Source organism: Lissotriton helveticus, chromosome 6 (assembly GCF_964261635.1).
Source record: "Lissotriton helveticus chromosome 6, aLisHel1.1, whole genome shotgun sequence".
Taxonomy (NCBI): domain Eukaryota; kingdom Metazoa; phylum Chordata; class Amphibia; order Caudata; family Salamandridae; genus Lissotriton; species Lissotriton helveticus.
Window position 1 is genome coordinate 1,927,851,717 of NC_136067.1, and position 23,471 is coordinate 1,927,875,187.

Here is a 23,471-nt window from a genome sequence, read left to right on the forward strand (position 1 = left end):
ATTATTAGTTTTGACTTGATAGGAGTCATTTTTAACGTGGAAAAGCTTACAGCAAGGAATAAAGAGTATTGGTGGCAAGTAAACTTTACCAATTTTTACTGGTGAGGATTACGTTTTTGTTCTCACGGGATCCTTGAACACATGTATAAGTTCTTTTACACATAGGAAGTACACACACATTTAGGTTGCTTCTTCTTTCTTCTGTTGTTTGGTTTTCATTGGGTTGAGGTCTTGTTTTAATACACATGCACATTTCCTTACTGGAAAGAAGGTAACCAATGATGAGAAGTGGGTTACTGGCGAGTACCAGTCAGTTTTTCCCACTTGGTGTTGCTACCGTGAGGTACCGTCTTTCCTTCTCACACATTTTTTCTGGGATGAAAGGTCTGTAGATGGTGGTCTATTTCTTTTTGTTTTAGAAATCGGATACACTGCAGCCTAATGACCAACTTATCAAATTGGTTCATGTAAAATGATGTCTTAAAATTATTTGACACTTTTGGGCTGTTACTTGTAAAATATGTATGGTGTATCAGTGTAGGGACAGCCATTTATTGATAGTAAATACAATCTAGAGATAGACCCGTCAAGATAGCCAGGGAAAGACCTCACAAGTGACTGTAATGTTAATGTGGAACAACAGGTTAAATTTGTTATGTTCTTGTATCAACGGGATACAATTTTTGCTGGTATCCTAGGGGTCTTAGTGTACAATATTGTTCATATGAAGAAGCTCCATCATGTCCACCTATGTATAATCTCTGACCAGATAAAAATCTGTTTAAAAAAAATAAATGTATAGATTTACAGTCTGATTGCTTTCCCATGCGATGGCACCAACCATGTGCCGAAAGAGTCTTGCAGTAGGTGGCGATTTAGGTGATACCTATGTTCACCTTCAGCACGTGGTCTTTGTTCGATAACACAAAGCGCGCCCATCAAACACGCACTGATCGGTTGTGTTGCCATTGTGCATCGATGGTGTGGCACCCACCGGTGCAAAGCATTAGCAACCGACCAACAAAGGACTGTAATGGGTGAAGTGCAACAGAGCTTTGAGAGAGACCAAACAGGAACGAATTCCATATTTTTAACCCTTTATCACGTTCACTGTTCTTTTCAACTATTCTAACAGATATGCTCACAGTAACATAAATCTTTTTTTTTTTGTCTTTGTTCTCCTAGCCAACTTCAATGAGAGCGATACGCGCCAGATATGACCCCTTCCTCCAGACGAGGCATCGAGTAGAGCAGGTAAATGAAACCATCATCAGTTTTATATTTATTTTTGTATTTATATGAGGGTTTTGTATAGACTTTTCTAGGGCAATGAGGGCAGGGAACACTTCAGATTTAACATACAGGTGATACCCTCACACCGTGAACAGAACTTTAAGAGATGAAAGGAGGGGTAAAGGTGGGGCGAGTAAGATAGTTAATTGTGGATGACGATATTGATTTGGTGCTGTTTCAGGGACTATGGAGGATGTCAAAGTTTGCGCCTGTGAAATATCTTCATATAGATGAATCTAGGTTCACAGCGCAAGACAAAAGAATGCTTGATTCAACGTTTTAGATATTTGTTTTGTTTAACCCTAAAAGCAGATCTTTTGCAAGCATTAGATGCAAGTTAAAGAAACTGTTCAAATTAGCAGAAGCCAGTTTCTTGGATATTACAGGATTTATTTTACATTCAACTCTCTACCATCATCAACTCCAGGGGGGGACTCCACAAATGAGTGGTAGGGTGGATCCCATGAATCAGGTTAGAAAAAAGTAAGGCCACTTGACACACTGCTTGCCCCTGAAGTGCATCACAGTGTCCCTTTCCTTATGTCCTCTTTTAGTCTTATGTCGTTGCTGCTAACAAATTAGATGATGTGAAGTTGTGCTGTAGTACATTTTAAGTAACTGGGTTTGTGAGGCAGAGACAGCCAAGCACCAGAAGGGAAGCAGAACTGAATACACTCAAACGCCTCCCTTTAGTCTTCATATGACTCAGCTAGGGTGATGGAATGGGACATTTGAACATCTGAGAAATCTGCATTCCCAAACAGGCTGACATTTTTAAGTCCATCCAGAGTAGGCTGTACAGACTAGGCAGATTAATGAGGTGGAGCGTACTTCTGAATCGACCATTGATCACAATGCTCTTGTGACGATGTACACTACGGGTCCGATTCGGGTCGGAAGGGCTCTAAGCCATGTTCGGAGCCCTTCCAACCAAATCGGTATGTGTCAGACGGATTCCTTTCCGACCGAGCCATTCCGATGGGCTCGTCGGAAAGGAATCCGACTTGGATTTCCGGATGACCTACGACGGGCTCGGAGAGCCCTTCTGCCATCCGGAAATCCTCCAGTACTCCCCCGGTCGCCTGTTTACGACCAAGGGAGTACGATGGCAGTTTTTCGCTGCCTTTTCGTGCGCGTGTGTCCGGCACGAAAAGGCTGTCGGAAACTGTCTCTGGGGCCCCCAGCAGGGCCCCCATGGGTGTGAGGCCGCCGAATGGCGGCCTGGGGGCACCTATGGTGCCCCTCCGTTGATCCCTGCACTCGCTGGCAGGCACCTTGGGGTGCCGGCCACAGGGTGCAGGGATGAACTGCACCACTTTATTTCACATTGCAAGCATGCTTTCCGGTTGGAAAGCATGCTCGCATTGTGAACCATACGAATGTGGCCAAACAGGGTTTGGTCGCATCGTACTAGCAGGGCCATAACCGATCACAGCAGGTCGGTCGGTTAAGGCTCCTGACCGATGTCGGATGGACTCAGGTCTGTCCGACATCAGAATCAGCCCCTAAGCTGGGAGAGATTCAGGAAGGGGTGGACCGGGAAGTTACGTTTCTGGGCAAATATGCTGTGGCTAGGAGCTCTGAGGAGGCAGAACCCCATTTGAGGACATTGGACAACATGATCCTCGCAGTATAGGCCGCTGGAGACTTGATAGTTCTAGAAACATCAAATAATTGTCAGATATAGGAATTCCCTGCCATACCATTCGGTTTCTGGGAATCCAAGGATTGATACACCTCCGAAATGTCCTTCTCTACAATAGGATTGGCCGATTATCTTGTTAAACTCACCCTTACTTAGCTTGAGAACAGTGATAGAGAGATATTAATGCAGCTTCTCATGGTGAGTCATCTCTGGTAGATTAACCATGTACAGTTTGCATACATCCTTTGTGCCGGTAGACTAGCTCCAACCTGAGGTTCAGGGTGCTTCAGCCTTCTTAGATGCACAAAAAGCCTTTTATTTGGTAGAGTGGGGGTTTTGAAGACCATGCTGTGGATGATGGGAGTAAAGGGTGGGGAGCTATGCTGTCCTGGATATCCCTTCTGTACCTGGGCCCCATTAGTAGAGTACAGATTAATAGAGCCTTATTGGAAACATTCCATATTACTTGTGGCACACATCAAGAATGACCCTTTTCCCTGCTCCTGTATGTTTTGCCTGTGCAGTACAGGAGCGGAGCATCATGTGCATAAAGGTATTCGGTTTATGGGTAAAAGAACTACAATTCCAAACATAGACTTATGATATTCTGCTATTTTTACTTGATCTTAAGGATAATCTCTCTTTGGTGGGTTATTGGGCCTTAGGATCAATTGGGATAAATCCCTTATTTTCCTGCTAATTGAAATTACAAATCTCCAACTTCTACATTCCTCCTTTCAGCCAATAGAGGGCATGGTCTGTATTTGGGCAGTAAGGTTAACCGGGACCCCCTGATGGTGTTTAGAGAGAACAGAGCAGGAGCTGACTGGACCGGTTGGCCATTGGAGCACTCTCCCACTTTTCCTGTAGGTGTTATGAAAAAGTGTATCCTTCCTAGCGTCCTATACCTCTAATATTCCCATTTCCCCCACTTAGGATATTTTTAATAATCTGAGCACCTTATGGTTAGGCTGGCGTGGGTATGCAAGCAACCCAGAGTAAAATGTGAGGTCCACCCATTCCGTATGAGGCGGGAGGCTTTGCAGCTTTGACCTGGAACTATGTGTTTATGCAGCACTTTGCAGTTTGTACACATTTGGCAGGCTCCATGGTTCCCACAATTTGCGGCATTTTGCAGTGAGAAGGGGGAAGCCCTCGCCCTGCTTGATGGCGATGGAGGTGTTGCTTCTGGCTGGCATGGTACTTGGGCAAGTGGACTCACTGAAATGTTCAGGCCATGTGTGACGATGCATAGCTGGTAGACAGGGGCTTCCATGTACCTACTCTCCCTGCATATCCATCCATGGCAACTCCTACGTCCCCCTCTATTTAAGGAACCAAAAGGAAAACCACAGCATGCTTGTGTGGGTGTAACTTGCTTGAGAGACCTTTTTTTAAATGGTACCTTTGGTAGCCTGGAACAGTTCAGGGTTGATGCCCCACTTAGATGTGTTCCTGTGCCACAATATTGGTATTATACTGCGGGCTCGTTTACCACAGTTCTTGACTGAGCCCCCCTTTGCAGATATTTATCTACCTGCTCAAGAATGCTCACTCTTGATATATTGTTACCAGGCGGGTATAGAGTGCAGACTTTGGGCCAGAACTGAAAGCTGTTCAAATAGCCTTTTGTTATATCCAGATGCAAGATGGGCACTTGAAAATTAAGCAAAGACTTGTTCATGTTACATTGATTCAACATAATTTTTACACGCCAGGGACATTGCATGTGTTTGATCAGCTGCCATATGTGGCAGACTTTATACTTTTAGCCCATTAAGGTCTGGGAATAGTAGCGTTCTGGAGGAACATATTTGCCAACCTATTCATAATGACGGAACACAAACTTGAATCGTCTCCACTGACTGTTCTTCTGGGATGTGTTAGGAAAGCCCCGATATCTGTGAGAATGTGTGATGGTTTTGACCCTTTCATTAGCCAAGCAATATGGCGGCAATGTACTGGGTTAGAATTCCTTCTCCTAAATTTGCTACATGGGTTAAGGGCTTGATTTCTGATTTCTGTAGAGAGGAGGTTCCTATAAATACTGGACACTCAACCAGGCATCCTTTTGACATTTGGAACACTCTGAGGCAATACTCACAAATACAGGGGTGTGATTTTTGACTTTGAAATACCAGGTTGTGAAATATAGAACAGATCAGCTGAACGCTTCTGCAGGACGGCTAAGGGAGGTGGTGTATTTTGGTCAACATGAGAGTATAATGTTGTTGATCCCCTGGATACGGTTTCTCCTTAGAGAATGGTTTCTGGTTTTGGGAATCCTATTTATGTTTGTACAGAAGAGGTTTTAGCAAGCTTTCCATTTAGAGTTTTCATCTTCCTCGGTCTGTGACTTGAAAATAGAAGACCTGATTCAGGGTTTGGCAGGATTTGAGTATCCTCCCTGAAAGCAAAGGATTCACCTTCAGCAGCATATCAGGCGTATTTGGCGTATGACAGGTGGCAGCCATCCCACTGATAACAACCTCTCACTCTGCCATCGGGTTTGCCTAGGTGCAGAGGTAATTCCACCAGGAACAGTAATAGATCGGTCACCTGATCTAGAATGCTGGATTTGCCAACATGTCTGCAGAGGTAATTCCCTGAAAGACCATCATAGAGAGGGTGAGCAACTTTCACGTTGAGGTAGGATAAGTGTTGCGGATATGCAGGAAAATACCCTACCTGTCTACGACTGTTTATGTAGGTACGTTTCTTGTTAAGCAAAACACACAAGATGAGTTGACCCTGTGCCTCTTGGGAACAGTCAAGCCCAAACTGCCAAGCCATGTCTTCCCTGGACTGGAATCAAGCATTCCTAGGACCGGTTTCTGGCTATCAGCCCTCATCTGCCAGGATAGCTTGATTCCAGTGGCGTAGTGAGCACGGGACCCACGTCTGGGCATACCCTTCCCACATAGGGTGAACAGCAAAACACACAAGATGATGGACGGAATGTTGCACAATGGCAAAACATTCACCCCCGTTCACCCCGAGACATGTTTTGTTACCCAGATTTTATGCCAGAAATTCTGCTATATGACATTTTATGTAAAGAGTTTTTTCAAACAAAGAATTCTACTACTTTGATGGATTCATTTCTGCTACTTTGCCGATGTTTCTCCACTGCCTTAGAAGAGTGGGGAAATCTGTCGTAATCGGTGATTTAAAGTCCGCTGGCTCTCCCTCACAAGGTCTTCACTGGTTATTGGAATATTGGCAGTCCGTTTATTTCTAGCAGCGTGCTTTCAATACTTGGGAGAAAACTGTGGTCTGTGTTTTGAATTGAAAAACTCCTGCAGCAGATAAGTGGATCTTTTGTGTGCATTGCCACAGTTAGCAAGGGTCATGCCAACATTTAAAACTTTCTTCCACTGTGGATCACTAATTTACAACAGAGTTTTTATTCAGGGGTGAGGCCGACTTTGTCACAAAGAATACCGTAACAAGTGATTGTGACTGAGCTCCCCTCCAACGCTTGTGTGAGTCCTACCCGATTGTTCCTTGATGTCATCTCAAGTTTCACTGTCTACTACCTTCTGCCTATTGAGGTCAACCTCTGCTGCACTTGTCCCATAAACAAATCTGTGCTACTCAAGCAGGGTAATCATTCCGTGGCTAAGTCTATTTTAGAGTACTCTAGTAAAGGCCAAAGACCAATTCCTTCCATCATGAAATCATTCAAAAATCTATTTTCCTCCAAGAAGCAGTCACTACCAATGAGGGAGTTAGGGGAGCCATTTGGCATGGATTTCAAGCTCAAAGTTGGCCTTTGATATAGACATCTGTTAATTTTTTGCATTTGATAAAGCTGCATTTAAGACTATAGTCCTTCAAAGCTGTAAGAGACTCAACCCTCTCTATGGGCCTCTGAGAGGCCATGCCTAGAAATTTAAAAGGACCATTAAGGCGCAAGGAAAATTCAGCATTCTGTTCTGTTATTGTGCCCTTATTTATATATACATTTATAAAGCAAGGTCAAATCCCACCCAGGTTTGCAGGAGTTTGGTGTAATTTATTAAATACAAAATGGAAAAACAAATATTTGTCTAATAGCAGCTAAATGATTGATCAGGGCATTTAAGACATTGAGGCTCTCCTTAAAATTGGACTGGTATTCCATGTTTACTTTCAAACTTGAGTTTGTTCCCAAATTGAGATTGCATGTTGCATTCAAATTTCTCATACACTTGGTTCTTTTCTAAACTTACATTTTGCTAGGAAAAAAGAAATAGAGACATTTTTGTCGTGGAATAACTAAAATATTCAGAGGTTTGCAGTTCAGATCAGTGGAAAACATGTGTTACCACATTGTTCTCCATTTTGACCTTGGGAACTCAGAAAAGGGAGTTAATACTGCACTAGAAAAAATCTTCACCCCACATCATCGTTCTTTCCCAGGAAGTATTACCACAGCACGGGAAATGAGAACTAACAGCCTGATTCATCAAGGTACCGTTTTGCGAGTCTCTAATAGCGATTCATAGCGAATCGCTATTGAGGACTCGCAAAACGGTATTCATGTAGGAATTGCTAAATAAATAGCGATTCCTACATATTCTCTATTTGCGAGTAGCAAATTGCTACTCGCAAATAAGGAATAACTCCCCATTCATTCCTATGGGCCAAAAGGCCCATAGGAATGAATGGGGAGTATCCCTTATTTGCGAGTAGCAATTTGCTACTCGCAAATAAGATAGCGATTTTAAGGGTGCCAGGGGTGTCCAAAGGACACCCTGTAGCACCCCTGAAATGCTAATTGAAACAGGTGTTGCGCACACACATGTCCAAGGGACATGTGTGTGTGCAACATGCAACTTAGAAAAATGCTTTTAAAAGCATTTTTCTACGTTTTTGCTATTTACCGAGAGGTCTGACCTCTCGGTAAATAGCGGCCCAATATTGCTAATTTGCAATTTTTAAATGTGTCATGAATAGCATTTAAGGAATCTCTAATAGAGATTCCTTAAATGCTAATCCTCGCATATTTGCTAATTCTTTATTAGCGATTTTTGCATTTGGGATGATGAATCCCAAATGCAAAAATTGCACTCGCAAAGGGCCAGATTCTGAGAATCTGGCCCTTTTGCGAGCGCATTTACCTTCATGAATCAGGCTGTTTGTTCAGTAAATAGTGAGCTTACAAATCTGTCCTAAACATAGGTAATCAATTGGCCCAACCTGCAAACACACAGTTTCCTTTCTTGACAACCGCATCAATAATAATGACTTCATTTAAGGTAGAGTTTCATACTGCAGTTTTGCCTTTTCTAATTAGGACTATTCACAGTAAACTGGTGGGCAGGTAACGGGACCCTGCGAGTCTGTGTGGAGGACTAACCTTACATTGCCCAGATTTGGGCACACCGATTACTCAGTCAGACATTGGTCCTTGTTTGGAAATGGTGGCTTGGCATTCTGGTGTACTAGGTCTTGTGCCGTGCCCACCTCCTGGACATGGAATGTTTTCCCACATCCACTCTTTTTCATCTACCTGAGTTGATAGCACTATGGTAATGACCTGCTTTGTGTCACCCATTAACTCCCAAATGCATGGTGGATCTGGACTCCAAAGGGCTCCTTTTTACCTCCAGCCTTGTTGCAGGCATCAAACATAGTTAGGAACAGGAGGGCTGCAGCAACACTGCCTGTCAGTGGCTCGGGTATGCCTGCTTTTGGCATCTCCAGTCCTTGCGTCTCCTTTAAGCTTCTCCTGGGTGGCCTGTCCCAGGGTAGGACACTCCACATGCAACAAAGGTGAGGGGATTCTGAAGCTCATCTCTACACCTCAGTTGTGCTTGGCAGCTTGCACATATGGATTTCATTGAACTGAAGCCCAGAACATTCTGTTCTCATCCACACAGAGCCATTACCAGTCAATCTCTTACAGGTTCCTAATTCACTTTAAACCCAGCCAGTGCACTCTGTAACTAGTCTCTCCATGCCACTGATGGAGTTGGTAGTACTCCCTCCCTTTCTGGGCCCACCAGCTTTGGTACCTGCATGGAGAGCTAGAGGAAACAATTAATGCACATTCCAATGCATGAGTATGTGACCAGGTATCCTCACACAATATAATTTGTACCTGAGGGAAAAATATTCCTCCACTTTCTAATGAATGTAAGGGCGAGGCAGTGTTTATAAAAAGCGAACATATATTAATTAGTTAATGTTATGTTAATATTATTTGCTATAGCGCACGTCTCATCTCGGGGCTGTTGTGGATCCTGGCAGGGGGAGCAAACCAGGAGAGATTAGTATAGGTAAGCTTTTAGCAATTTCCTGAATGTGCTATATGTAGGAGTCTCACAGAGGGTTATAGGTATTTTATTCCAGTAACGTGGCGCAAGATAAGAAAAGGCCTTACCCCGGGTGCGTGTTTGGCGAATACGGGGCACGCACAGAAGGGCTTGGGAGCTGGATCTGAGATTGCGACTGGGGACGTATGTCGTCAGTTTGTTTTGGAGATATCGTGGACCTTTTCCTCTTAGGGCATTGTACTTGAGACAACCTATTTTAAAATAGGTGCGCATCTTCACAGGTAGCCAGTGCAGTTCTTTCAGCAGAGGCACAGAGGGGGTGCCTGCAGGACGGTTCAGTATCAGTCTAGCCGCGGTGTTCTGGGCCACCTGGAGCTTAGTAAGCAAAGTATCTCTGACTTCAGCCAGGAGGGCATTTCCGTAGTCCAATCTACTTATCACCATTGCTTGAGCCAACGTTCTACGGACATTTATAGGGAGGAGAGGGAAGATTCTGCGCAGATTGCGCATACTGTAGTAGCAGGAGCTAGTAATAGCTGCAATCTGATCTTTCATTGTTAAGGCATGATCTAGTTTTATCCCTACGTTTTTTACCGTTTGTTTGGGCACGGGGATAGCACCCAGTTGGTGAGGCCACCAGTGTCCGACTAGTTGGCTGGGGCTTTTCCAAGCAGCATGATCTTTGTTTTTTCTCGGTTTAACTGGAGACAGTTCTCTGTCATCCAGTTGGAAATTTCTAGCATTCCTGCCGACAAACGTTTTTTCTCCAGATCCAGCTTTTGGCCCATAGTAAACATAAGCTGGTTGTCATTGGCGTATGATTTAATCTCAGAGCCAAATTGCTCAGCGATCTTTGCTAGCGCGGCCATATAAATATTGAACAGGGTGGGGCTCAGGCATGAGCCCTCCGGTACACCCTTTCCCAAACGCCTTTTGCTTGAGGAAAATGGACCTAGAATGATCGTCTGCTGTCTATCTGACAGAAAATGCTGCAGCCAATTTAGTGCTGTCCTCTGGACACCGATTGCCTGCAGTCTTTCCACGAGCCTTGCCTGCGAGATGGTATCAAAGGCTGCAGACAGATCTAATAAGATCAATGCCACAGGTCTTCCTGCATCCATCTTTTGTCTCAGTGAATGGGTAACGGCCAGGAGTGTAGTCTCTGTACTGAAACCTGGTAGGAACCCAGATTGCGAGGGATCCAATATGTGATTAAGTTCGAGGTATGATCCCAGATGCTTATTTATTATGGATTCCAGTTGTTTCCCCAGAAGCGGTAGCAGGGAGATCGGGCAGTAGTTGCCGAGTGATTGTAGGTCCATAGTTGCTTTTTTCAGTATGGGCCGTACACACGCTTCCTTCCACTCTGTTGGAATGATTCCTGTTTATATAGACCAGTTAAAAATCTTTTGGATCATGGGGGCGCAGCAGGTGTCTAGAAGAGACATTGTCTAAGATGGACATAGATCCCTGGGGGATCCGGATTTGGCTGTGGACAGGGAATTGCAGAAATAAAAGAAAAACACATGGAAAAGAAAAGTGATATTTTTTGAGTGATCAAAACTCTTTAAAGTGCGTTACCTCAAAAAGTTATATATGTGATAACGTGTAGGTTCACTCTATTAGAAACTTATAAGGGAAAAACGTGCAAGCAACAGACCGTGCTTTTTTAGGACCAAACAGTCCAGTACCAGCTAAGTAACTAAATCACAAACCTCGCGTTCCAGAAAGCGGCATTGTTCCAAGGCCTCACTTTTCGCCTTACCAACAATCTGTAAGCTTTGCACATTACACGACATCCCACCATAAATGCAAGAAGCTAAATGACCACCTTAAGACAACACATACACACACAGGAACACAGCACATGCAAATAGCAAACATCTGCAATCTCCAAAACAGATTCACTTATTCATACAAAAGCCTTTGTCTGCACAGGTAGGCTACATGCTCTTCCCAAGCCCCTTTTCTCACTTCTGTATACACAGATGAAGTTCTCAAGAAATGATTTACATGTATTTGATGGGGTCGTGCTTTCCACCTCTTTATTCGTAAAATGTTTGTTCCTACTATGTTTGAAACCACTTTCTCCTAGACGCACCTTGAATATCCTTGGTAATAGAACCAAAGCAGGCATCTTCACCCCCCCCCCCTTATATTGGGTGACTGGGAGAATGACTCTCCTTTGGCAACAAAAAGGTATTGCGCATTACCCCACCATTTCTTTCACGGGATGCTGCCATTCAAAATAATCTTCACCACTGAATCCACAATCACTTTGGAGATGCCGCTGTTACTGGCTCTCTCCTTTTCAGGGACACAAAAGGTGGAAACACAATTACTCCATTTGGCATTGTAGGTAATGCAAATTATTGTTTCCATCGAATGCCACACTGGCCCAAATTAAAACTATTGAGGTATGCTGATAAGTGTAGGTACTCTCCCTTTCTAATTAAAAAAAGTGCAAGTACCCTGTCCCTGTGAGAACCGGCCCATTTAAAGCACACTGTCCTAGAACCATGGACCTCATCACCCCTGCACCGTTGTGCGCCAGTCCCCCTTGGGATTTAGGTGAACTCTCTTATCCTTAGAAGCTTAAACCACTCCCTGGCCTCCTCCTCCTTCTCTGTCGCCCTCCAGTCCACCATCCTGTCATGTGGTGCAGCCTACTTGGAGCCTGCACAGGCCTCTCCTCCTAGAGAACAGCTGACCCAATAGTAGTCCATTCATATGTGTACTCAATTCGACTTTTTATGGGGGCGCACCAAGAAGAAGTCCAAAAAGAAAGTATTGCTCGTGTAAATAGAAAAGTTATTTATTTATTTTTATCCGTTCTTTTTAAAATACAAATCACCAGGCACTTTACAAAACAGATCAGCCAACGCGTTTCACTCCCTTTCCATGGAATTTCTTCAGGGCAAATAGGTGTTTATCAGGATATATATGTTAAAACATTCTAATTCTTGTTCTCGAATAATGTCCCTTTTTCTGCCCGTTTAGCAGTTCTTATGCAGGTCTGTCAAGTGGGGCGGTGTAGTCTTCCCCACATACGTATCACATTCCCAAATCGGGCAAGTGTTAATATCCGGGAAGTTAAGTCTGGTCCCAAGTTGCAGCTTGGGACCAGCCATGCCGCGACAGTGAAACGACCATGTCTATTCATACAGGTTCACTACGACAATACCGCTACATACGGTCAGGACGAGGAAGAGACTTAACTTCCCGGATATTAACACTTGCCTGATTTTGGGAATGTGATACGTATGTGGGGAAGACTACACCGCCCCACTTGACAGACCTACATAAGAACTGCTAAACGGGCAGAAAAAGGGACATTATTCGAGAACAAGAATTAGAATGTTTTAATCATATGTATCCTGATAAACACCTATTTGCCCTGAAGAAACTCCATGGAAAGGGAGTGAAACGCGTTGGCTGATCTGTTTTGTAAAGTGCCTGGTGATTTGTATTTTAAAAAGAACGGATAAAAATAAATAAAGAACTTTTCTATTTACACGAGCAATACTTTCTTTTTGGACTTCTTCTTGGTGCGCCCCCATAAAAAATCGAATTGAGTATCTTCTTTGATCTGGAAAGCACAGCAACGTCAAACAGCAGCTGGCGTTGGGGTTGGCAGCACAAAGCTTTAAAGATTTATTTTGGAACTGGATTTTAGGTGCGGCACTGTAGGGTCCGCTGCTACATTCTCTGAGATCCATTCATATGTGTGTTGGCGACAGCGCCGAGGCTGAAGGGGTAGCGGATAGCCCCATGACCTGTGGGCATTGATGTGCTTCCCATGTCTGGCATGTCCTGTATCCACCCTTCGAAGGGCCTTACACATTTTACCTTTCACCTCCACTGACTTTATATGCCCCAACCTTCATGTAGATTTGATCTATAACCAGCCCTGGATTGCCTACAGTAGCCAGTAAATATCAACCCCTCACTCCATCCCTACTTACACTTTTAAGTGTCCTACATGCCAGTGTTGACAAACGTATCCTTTTCCTGGCCCTGCCCGACTGCTCAAATTGTCAAAAGTTACTGTCAAGCAGTCCCCTTTCCCTCACTTCACACATAGCATTGATTAGTTTTAATTATGTTTTTATATAATATTCAGGAGGCCGTTATTTTTAAGCACTTGCTATTGCTTATTGTTGCCAGCTTGCAAAATATTGCTAGATTAAAATTTAAGGGCAGGCTTGTTATGCCACACTTTTTGCAACTCTGCAAGTACTTAAATAAGATGCAGATATTTTGATTACACTTTTGGAATGTGACTTTGTAGTCTCTGAAAGCAAACACCATAAACAAAAGTAATCATGTTTTAGTTGCATAGATGTCTGCAGAATAGTTTTTGTCTCATCACTATATGGTATGTTTTTCACACTATGCAGAATTTAGTTAGTGCGGTGGAGGTAAACAAGTCTAATAACTTATGTGTGGTTACACGCACTGGTTACACATGCCATATTCATTATTTTTTTTAACTAATTGTGGTCAGAGGGATACGATTCTCTAGTTTCCATACACAGTAGTATATATTTTAAGTCTTTTTCAAGTTATAACCATGTTTACAGTTCTACTGTGACTTGTTGATGCTTCAGGGAAAGCTGTACGGTTTTTCAAAAAAGTCGAAATTTGTGTTGGGAGGCATTTATTAGACAAGAACCACTGAATAGGTAATTCCTAGTCATGTTCACAGCCGCCCATGGCTTCTTTAATATGACCTTTTTAGCATGTACGTTGCCCTCAAGAAGCGACATTGAATCACGAAACATGTCGGATACCCATGGTGTGCAGAAGAAAATGATTTCTTACTTTCCTTTACTGCCACTAAAGGTATTATGAGGAACGATTTCTTTAATTGTTAGAATTACCTTTCCGCATGTAGCCACAAGATGGCAGAAAAGACACGTATGTTCATCTGCGAATGCTTCCAAGTTGCAGAATGAGTGCCACAAGTACACATGCTGCACCGACTTGCACAAAGGTATAAAAATAACAAGCATTAGCATAGCCAATAGGTCTCGTGTCTGGGACCTTATAAGTGTTTAGCAACGCAACAGTTGATGTTGTTGCACCAGGGATATTGTGCTGCATAACTAAATACTTATAAGGTCCCAAATGCGAGACCTATTGGCCATGCCAATGCTTGTTCCTCTTGGCTTTTATATGGACACTGGATTTGTTTGCACAATTTATTGTAAAGCTAAAGCTGGTGCGTATGACTAGCTCGCACACAAAGTGTAAATAACCTGAGTGTATTTCACACGTTGATTTATTTCGAATTTATTGAAGACTAAGAAAAAAGCTGACGCTCATCTATCAAGCACTGGCGTTGCCAATAGGTCTCGCAGTAGGAAAGTTGGAGCTATTACAATTGCAAATAACAATGCCTTTTATTTTTGTTTTCATTTTAAAAACATAAAGGGCTTTGTCATTTACAAAACCAATAGCTCCAACTTTCCTACTGCGAGACCTATTGTGCACTGCACAGTGTGGATGTGAGTGGCGTTGCGTGTGTGAGTGGCGTCGCGTGTGTGAGTGGCATTGCGTGTGTGAGTGGCGTTGCATGTGTGAGTGGCGTTGCGTGTGTGAGTGGCGTTGCGTTGCGTGAGTGGCGTTGCGTTGCGTGAGTGGCGTGTGTGGCGTTGCGTGAGTGGCGTTGCGTTGCGTGAGTGGCGTTGCGTGAGTGGCGTTGCGTGAGTGGCGTGGCGTTGCGTGAGTGGCGTTGCGTTGCGTGAGTGGCGTTGCGTGAGTGGCGTTGCGTGAGTGGCGTTGCGTGAGTGGCGTTGCGTGAGTGGCATTGCGTTGCGTGAGTGGCGTTGTGTTGCGTGAGTGGCGTTGCGTTGCGTGAGTGGCGTTGCGTGTGTGAGTGGCGTTGCGTGTGTGAGTGGCGTTGCGTGTGTGAGTGGCGTTGCGTGTGTGAGTGGCGTTGCGTGTGTGAGTGGCGTTGCGTGTGTGAGTGGCGTTGCGTTGCGTGAGTGGCGTTGCGTTGCGTGAGTGGCGTTGCGTTGCGTGAGTGGCGTTGCGTTGCGTGAGTGGCGTTGCGTGAGTGGCGTTGCGTGAGTGGCGTTGCGTGAGTGGCGTTGCGTGAGTGGCGTTGCGTTGCGTGAGTGGCGTTGCGTGAGTGGCATTGCGTTGCGTGAGTGGCGTTGCGTTGCGTGAGTGGCGTTGCATGTGTGAGTGGCGTTGCGTGTGTGAGTGGCGTTGCGTGGATGAGTGGGGTTGCGTGGATGAGTGGGGTTGCGTGGATGAGTGGGGTTGCGTGGATGAGTTGCGTTGCGTGTGTGAGTGGTGTTGCGTGGGTGAGTGTGGTGTTGCGTGGATGATAGCGGGCTTGCGTGGGTGTGAGTGGCGTTGCGTGTCTGTAAGTGTTGCTGTGTGGGTGAAAGTGGCACAGAGCCTTTGATGTAGCCACTTACTGATTAGCATTATGTGAGTGGCGTTGCGTTGCGTGAGTGGCGTTGCGTTGCGTGAGTGGCGTTGCGTTGCGTGAGTGGCGTTGCGTTGCGTGAGTGGCGTTGCGTGAGTGAGTGGCGTTGCGTTGCGTGAGTGGCGTTGCGTGTGTGAGTGGCGTTGCGTGTGTGAGTGGCGTTGCGTGTGTGAGTGGCGTTGCGTGTGTGAGTGGCGTTGCGTGTGTGAGTGGCGTTGCGTGTGTGGCGTTGCGTTGCGTGAGTGGCGTTGCGTTGCGCAAGTGGCGTTGCGTGAGTGGCGTTGCGTGAGTGGCGTTGCATGAGTGGCGTTGCGTGAGTGGCGTTGCGTTGCGTGAGTGGCGTTGCGTTGCGTGAGTGGCATTGCGTGAGTGGCGTTGCGTGAGTGGCGTTGCGTTGCGTGAGTGGCGTTGCGTTGCCTGAGTGGCGTTGCGTGTGTGAGTGGCGTTGCGCGTGTGAGTGGCGTTGCGCGTGTGAGTGGCGTTGCGCGTGTGAGTGGCGTTGCGCGTGTGAGTGGCGTTGCGCGTGTGAGTGGCGTTGCGTGGATGAGTGGCGTTGCGTCGATGAGTGGGGTTGCGTGGATGAGTGGGGTTGCGTGGATGAGTTGCATTGCGTGTGTGAGTGGTGTTGCGTGGGTGAGTGTGGTGTTGCGTGGATGATAGCGGGCTTGCGTGGGTGTGAGTGGCGTTGTGTGTCTGTAAGTGATGCTGTGTGGGTGAAAGTGGCACAGAGCCTTTGATGTGGCCACTTACTGATTAGCATTATTAAAATCTGCATGAAAATGTATTTTATTATTACTATTTATTCTTTGCCAAGCACTCATCACTGATCTGGGCAGCAGTCAAAGTGCATAAATAAAAGTAAGTGAACTCTGATCCTGGGGGATTTGGTAGATGTTTACGTACAGACATACACAATACAACGCACATACCTTAAATGGAAAATATAAATGCAACTTACCTTTATCTGTCGGGAAAAAAAATTGGGTAGGAAAACTAGTTTGGTTAAAGCAATCACTTTAGGCCCCTGCATGCTACAAGCGGGGACGCATTTTTAGTTTGAAGAATGTGATAAGCTGAAGGAGGAGGGGATGCGAGGGATGAGGGAACACGGCCTGGGGGAAGCTGGCTGGGGAGGGGGAGGAGAAATGCAAGGAAGTTAGGGGAGGAGAAGCCGAGAAGCCGCAGAGCGCACGCTGGGCGAAGCCCTTTGATGTGCTGTGCGGCAAATGGAGGGAGGCTGATGCGCATTCATGTTTGAACACGTGGTTCACATGAACTGCATGAAAACGCCATGAAAACGCCAGCAAAAAGCTGGTGGTTTCATGAGCATTTTCAGCACTTGAATTCTCGTTCCTCAATGCGCTTGCGCGCATTTAAGGTCACGAGACCTAAAAACCTCTAATTTTGCAGGATTTTTACAAAACTACCGATTTTGCTTTTTTCCTAAATTGCTATATCACTGTAGAATTCCATCACCAAATTTCAATCCTGTTGATAGTGTTTGGTTGTCTTCTCAATTCCTTTCTACTCAATCATTATCCTTCAAATTGAGACTTCCCTATTATGTTCCTTTATTGTAATAGACCAGATAAACCCTTTAATGTATCGCTTAAGGCTTCCTTCTACATGGAAGTTACATCTTGGGTTCAATACTTCTCCACTATAACCTGATATTCTTGATCCATTTTACAGAGGCATGGTTCAGAAACTACCAGAATTTGAGGTACAGGAAATGTGAGACTCTCTGCTTTGCGGGAGACATTGGCCCACCTGATCCAACGACATTTAAGAGGAATATATATATATTTTAAACTAAAAGTCATCTTGTTTACACTAGTAGACCTGACTTATGGTTGATGTCAATCCTGTTACCACTGTGATGTGCACAAAGGAGAATTGTTAATGATTGTAATATTAAACACACAATTGCTAAATCAGGTGTTAAAGAATTCAGTCCCTGAGCAATGTCAAAATCAGGATGCATGAAGTGCAACATTTTTGGGACTTTCGTGTACACATGGGATTCCCAACAGACTTGTACTGTAGCCTTTTTTGTTCCTAGTAGGATTCCATTTGATTTCAGACATTAAACAAAATGTCAGATGTGCTTTGTCACAGAACTCGCTATACACTTTAGCTAAAGACCTCTCAATATCTTAGGGAAAATGTGTTTTCCCAATGACTATTGCTGCACTGCTTTGTAACAAATAGTGCAGGATGCCCTTTGACCTTCTGTGTCTGTTTGCAGTTGAAGCAGCTGGGCCACAGTGTGGACAAAGTGGAGTTCATTGTGATGGGTGGCACATTCATGGCACTCCCAGAAGACTACCGAGACTTCTTCATCCGGAACTTGCATGATGCCTTATCAGGGCACACATCAAACAATGTGGCAGAGGCGGTCAGGTGAGCGTGTTAGAACTGTTGCATCACTGAAAATAAAAAGTGTTATGTACTCTAATGATCATCAATGACTGGGGAATTAGGGAATTAGTGGAATTAGTGGGATTAGTTGGACTTGAACATATACTCTGCACCTCCCACCATGGCCGGCAACCATTCAGCTCTTCTGTACTGAAGTGCTATTTAGCAACATGCTCCGTGTGACTAGCGTATCTTGTGGGTCACAGTTGATGGTCACCCCAAAGCTCTTACCCCTGCTCTCCTGTTTTCATACATTAGTTTTATTACCTTACTCTCTGCTTGCCCTGTTTGAGTTGCAGCTGCCATTGAAGCAGTCACCTGCAATAAAAAGGTCTTGGGAAATGGGTGAGGTGACTGAAACTCCTGGAAGACCTCTCGGCCTTGGCCTTGTAGTTGTAGAGCCACAGGCCTCGCTGGGCTGTGGGGCTGCTTTGGCACCCCCTGCCTGGCAGGAAGTGGAGAAGGCAGTGAAGCTGAGAGCTGAAAGCCAAAGTCAGCCCAAGGGAACTAAAAAAAAAAATAATGGTTGAGTATAGGTAAATTGGAGAAGGACCAGAGGAGTTCCAGGGTCGAGAGATTCTGGGGTGTGGGGAAAGCTTGAAAAGTTATGTAGTTGTTTGTTAAGGAGGATGGCATCGGTTTGATAGGGTGCTGATAACTCCCCTGCTGTACACCCATGAGTGCTACAACAACGATATGATAGATTTCCTGCTCTGCCTTATCCTTTCTGTGCAAAACAACAATTGATGGACAGAATGCAGAACAATGTCATACATTCACCCCAGTACAGAGATCTGGGCCAAAATCCATCCTTTCTGTGGCAGAAGGTATGGCGGCCAATGGGGGTTTGGAGAGGTTGAGAATATGCTTTTAAGGGGAAAGAAGAGGAGAAGATGGAGGAGGTGATCAGTGTGGTGGTCAGAGCCAGAACTTGGACAGAGGCTGGCATTACACATGGGTCTCCCTATGATGAATACAGAGACAGGGTTCAGAGAGGGTCTACTGGTTTAACCACCAACACACTTCAACCACAACAAAAGTGAGAATTAGAAGAAAAGAACCATAACTGAGCCCAGACGTGGGTCACGTAGTAACTGTGCCACTGGAACACGCCTGTACACCATCAATCCATTCAGTGGGCTGTTACCCTTGATGCTGACAGACTGCAATATATCAGGGTTCAGCCTCAATGTTTCTTCTTATGGATATGGTTTCTTATGACAAACAGTAGTGTCTTTTTTTAACTCTCGCCAGGTTTTTAATTTGTTTATCTGCACTGTATTTTAATTCTGTGTGGATTCATATGATGCTGCTGCTTTTGTATACAATGTATGCTGTATGACAACTTTTTTTAAATTTTCGGTTACTTTTATCAATAACTTGTCTTTACAACTTTGTAATTTACTTTTATGTGTGAGCACACTGCTTTTTCGGTCAGAACGGTAACCCTCAAGTTTGGATGTATATAATTTTGATTGATTGAGTATAAAACATTGGTGGTGAAGTAGTCTCCAAAGGACAATTCTCTGCTTCTTTTTGATTGAACCCTAGTCCTTTGGGTGTTTAAAGGGTCCTTCTCGCTTTTTGTAAGAATTAATTCAAGCATTCCATCCATTACATTATTGTTATTGTGGTTGCCTAAGAAAATAATTTCTGGCCTGTTATCTATTTCCCTCCCTGCTATTTGGGAAATGCTGTTAAGACCTTCTCCCAGTAGAGTGCAAGCTTCAGGCAGGACCACCGTATATACAAAATTGTGCCTTCTTCACCACATTGTCTCCAACAAACTCTGAGCTTAGTCTGATCTGATTTATTCAGCCTCTCTTGTGTGTAGTGACACCTATACATGATCTCATGTAGCATATTTTTTCATTGTGCACATTTTGCAAAGTTGACTAACCACTGAGTGGATACTTCCTCTCAATGTCTGTCTTTGGAATGCACGTTTTTACAGGGTCTGTCTCGTTGAAAATCATGTAGATTTTTGGACGTTAATTGTTTGGTGGTTGTGAGCTTCTGGAGACATTTTTCAAAATCTCTGGGGGATCTTGTATTATTGCCCTTTTTGACCAATGGCTGCAGTGTTCATTTTCTAAGCTCATGGTAGTGAAATCTCTGTGATTGCAGGATGTTTTATCTATCTTCATTCTCTTCAAACGTCCTAAGAGTACCTCTGTCATAGAGGTAACATAGTCGGGAACCTCCCTAGTGTCTCTAAACTTGCTACTCTTGACCCGGTCACAAAGTCTGAGTTTCTAAAAAGGTAAGGGAAATGAAGTCAGGCTCATGATTTTACAAGGCTTTCACATTTTTCTTGTATGGTGTGGATAACTGTTGTAGCATTTTAAAACACAAACTGAGGCAAATTTGGATGTTATGTTATGGTATGTATTTGTAGGGTGTGCATATTACGCAGAAGGGTACCCTTGCTCCTGATAGAAGGGGATGACCGGAATGTCCCCTGAAGGCCTATTGGAAGAGCCAGGTTTCCAGTTGCATTCTGAACTTCTGGACTGAGCTGGCTGACCTAATGGGGATACGAAGCTCATTATAAGTTTCGGGGAGAAAGTGCGTCCAGCAGTTTTGGCTCAACTGGGGATGTGGTCAAGTAGTAGGCCAGACAGTTCGAGGTGTCTCGTTGGGATGTGGATGTGGCCATTGAAGAATGATGGCCCAAGATAGTACAGAGCCCTGTAAGCATGGGTGAGAAGTTTGACACGGAAGCGTTTCTGGAACGTGAACCAGTAGAGGTCTCTCAGGTGCTTGATTATGGGAGTCCGGGGTGGTAAATTCAGTGAAAGTCTGGTGGACGTGTTTTGCACCACCTAGAATCTGTTCATGAGCTGTGCCGCGATGCCAGCTTAAAGGGAGTTGCTGTAGTCGAGCCTGCTGTTGATAAGGGCTTGTAACACTGTTCTGTGGACATTGAGCATGATCCATTTGAATACTTTCCTGAGCATTTTATGGGTGAGAAAGCATGTTGACGCAACTGTGTTGACCTGGTTCAACACTGAGATTTGGTTGTCTGCCACAATGCCCCGGTTTCTAGCAGCTTTTGGGAAGAGAGGCACAATCTACAAGTAGGTAGAAATCCAAGAAAACGGAAAAATTGAGTACCACTGAGAGTTGGAAAAAATATAATTTTTTTAACCACTGATTTTGCAATTTTCTGTCACTAAAAACTGGAAGGAGGGTGATTTTTAGCACAGCAAACGCTTTGTTGGCGCTTGTTCGCCATGCTTTTATGTACAGCAGATTTTTTCGCAAAAAATAAAAAGTTTACTACACTTTAGCTATTGTTCCCCCAGGTGTATCCACAAATCCTGGGCACCTTTAGAATCCAGAACATGTGCCGAAAAAGGATATAGGTTTGGCCTGGATACATGTAGTGGAAAAATAGTTGTGAAGGCTTAAGAGTAGACTGCCCATACATATAAAATAACGTCTCCATGCATGGAGGGAGGGGAAGTGTAAACCCTCAGCATTTAAGGGTGTGAATGTTACTTGGTGAATTGACGGCCATGTTATCCATTTGTTTAATTGCTCTGATAAAGTGCAATGAATGGCAGGTACTGTCCCTCTGGGTTCTGTAACCTTGGCACTAGTTGTGTTTTGAAAATCAATCTGTTGTTTTGCTTCTTGCCTCTTTATAGACTAGTGCAGCAGTATAAAAGCAGCTCCAATAGTATTTTATTTAAAAGCTGATTTATGGTGCTTCAGATGGTTTCTAGAGGCAAAAATGGATTACCCCGCTACTGTTCTAATTGAATATTTTAATGTATTAGTGAAATGGATTGTTATGGTAATCTTTTCCCCATCTGCCTAAGGGACTGCTTGCTAGATTACTCATTGCGGGTGCAAGTGCCACAGTGTGCTTGTCATCATGTGGCCAGTGGTGGAAAGTAGGGGGATCGCGCTGGATACCGGTTCCGGCAGCTATTTCTGGGCCAGATCTTGGATTCGGTCTGGACCCAGTAAAATATGCTAAATGTGTCCTGGTGTCCTTTTCTGACACCAGGACACAATTCAGCAGCACTCGCACATTGTCTGCATTCTGTTCGTTGCATCAACCTACAGGGGCGAAGAGTGCTTTCTTATTTTCACTTCCAGCTGGGCACAAACAAAGGCCTGATTTAAAGGGCCATAAGGCCGTCTTTAGTTCAAGTATTATCCTGGCTGGCATACAAAAGGGGGATGATGGACGTAGCGTTTGAGCAAATCACAGGGTCAGACTGATTTGCATTTGGCCAGGTCTGAAATGGGGTGGCTGAGTGGGCTAAAGAATGGTGATGGATTAAACCCAGATCAGTTGACTGGGGATGAGTGTTTGATTTGCTCAAACGCTCCATCCATCATCCCCTTTTGTATCGCTTTGTTCGCCCTAAGTGTGGCAGGGTATGCTCAGACGTGAGTCCCTTGCTCACTTGGCCACTGGATTCAAGATAGCCTGGCTGATGAGGATTATGAATCCGAAACCGGTCCCAGGATGCTTGTTTCCGGTCCATGGAAGACATGGCTTGGCAGTTCGGGCTGGACTGTTCCCATGAGGCACAGGGTCAGACTGATTTGGATTTGGCCAGGTCTGAAATGGGGTGGCTGAGTGGGCTAAAGAATGGTGATGGATTAAACCCAGATCAGTTGATTGGGGGTGAGTGTTTGATTTGCTCAAACGCTCCGTCCAACATCCCCTTTTGTATCGCTTTATCCTGGCTGGGAGCCATCTGGAGCACCTAGATGCCAATACAGTAGAAGGAAATAAAGGCACAGCTTATCACAAGCACTTTAGAGAAACTATGACCTGAATGCAGGTTTTTGAGTTTGTTCAACCCCCCTATGTAAGAGATATACATGCACTGAAAGGATGTAAGATGTATCTGTGTGGGAGTAAATGCCACTTACTCATTTATTTTTTACTTATTTCTTTTATAGCGCTACTTATCCCAGTGTAGGGTGTCAGAGCGCTGTACATCACACACAGGACACACTAAATCAGTGGGCAAACCAACGTACAGGAAATGTTACTTAAGACAATGAGGATTATAAGGGGTAGGAATCATATGTCGTCTGTATGTTAAGAGTGAACAGCCGGGAGGAACTCAAAGTCAGGTTATAAAATGTAAGGCAGTGATTGGGGTTGTCTGTACTAGCAAGACTTTATTATTTTCTAAAGCAGCCCTTCACAGCCCTTCTTTGTTATGTTAAAATAACAACAGATTGAGGAAAAAAGACATTAAGGATCTAATTCCATGACTTACAATTTGCGTGCATCTTATGAACTGGAAGTAACAAAATGATCTTGGTGTCAAAAGCAATACATCCCTTACCTCTCTACATAAAATACAAATCTGTGACGTGCATGTTGATCGATATTCTTTGTAGCAGACACATTAACCTTCTATGCTAATTT

The 23,471-nt window shown here is 44.4% G+C and overlaps 1 protein-coding gene across 1 annotated transcript in view; it reads left to right on the forward strand.

The window, feature by feature from the left end:
* The window catches only part of ELP3 (elongator acetyltransferase complex subunit 3), a 731,849-nt gene that overhangs the window by 92,194 nt on the left and 616,184 nt on the right, over positions 1-23,471 (forward strand). The window contains exons 6-7 of the mRNA XM_078649905.1: positions 1,186-1,254; positions 17,892-18,046. Of these exons, the coding sequence (XP_078506031.1) occupies positions 1,186-1,254; positions 17,892-18,046 (224 nt within the window). The remainder of the gene's footprint in view (positions 1-1,185; positions 1,255-17,891; positions 18,047-23,471) is intronic.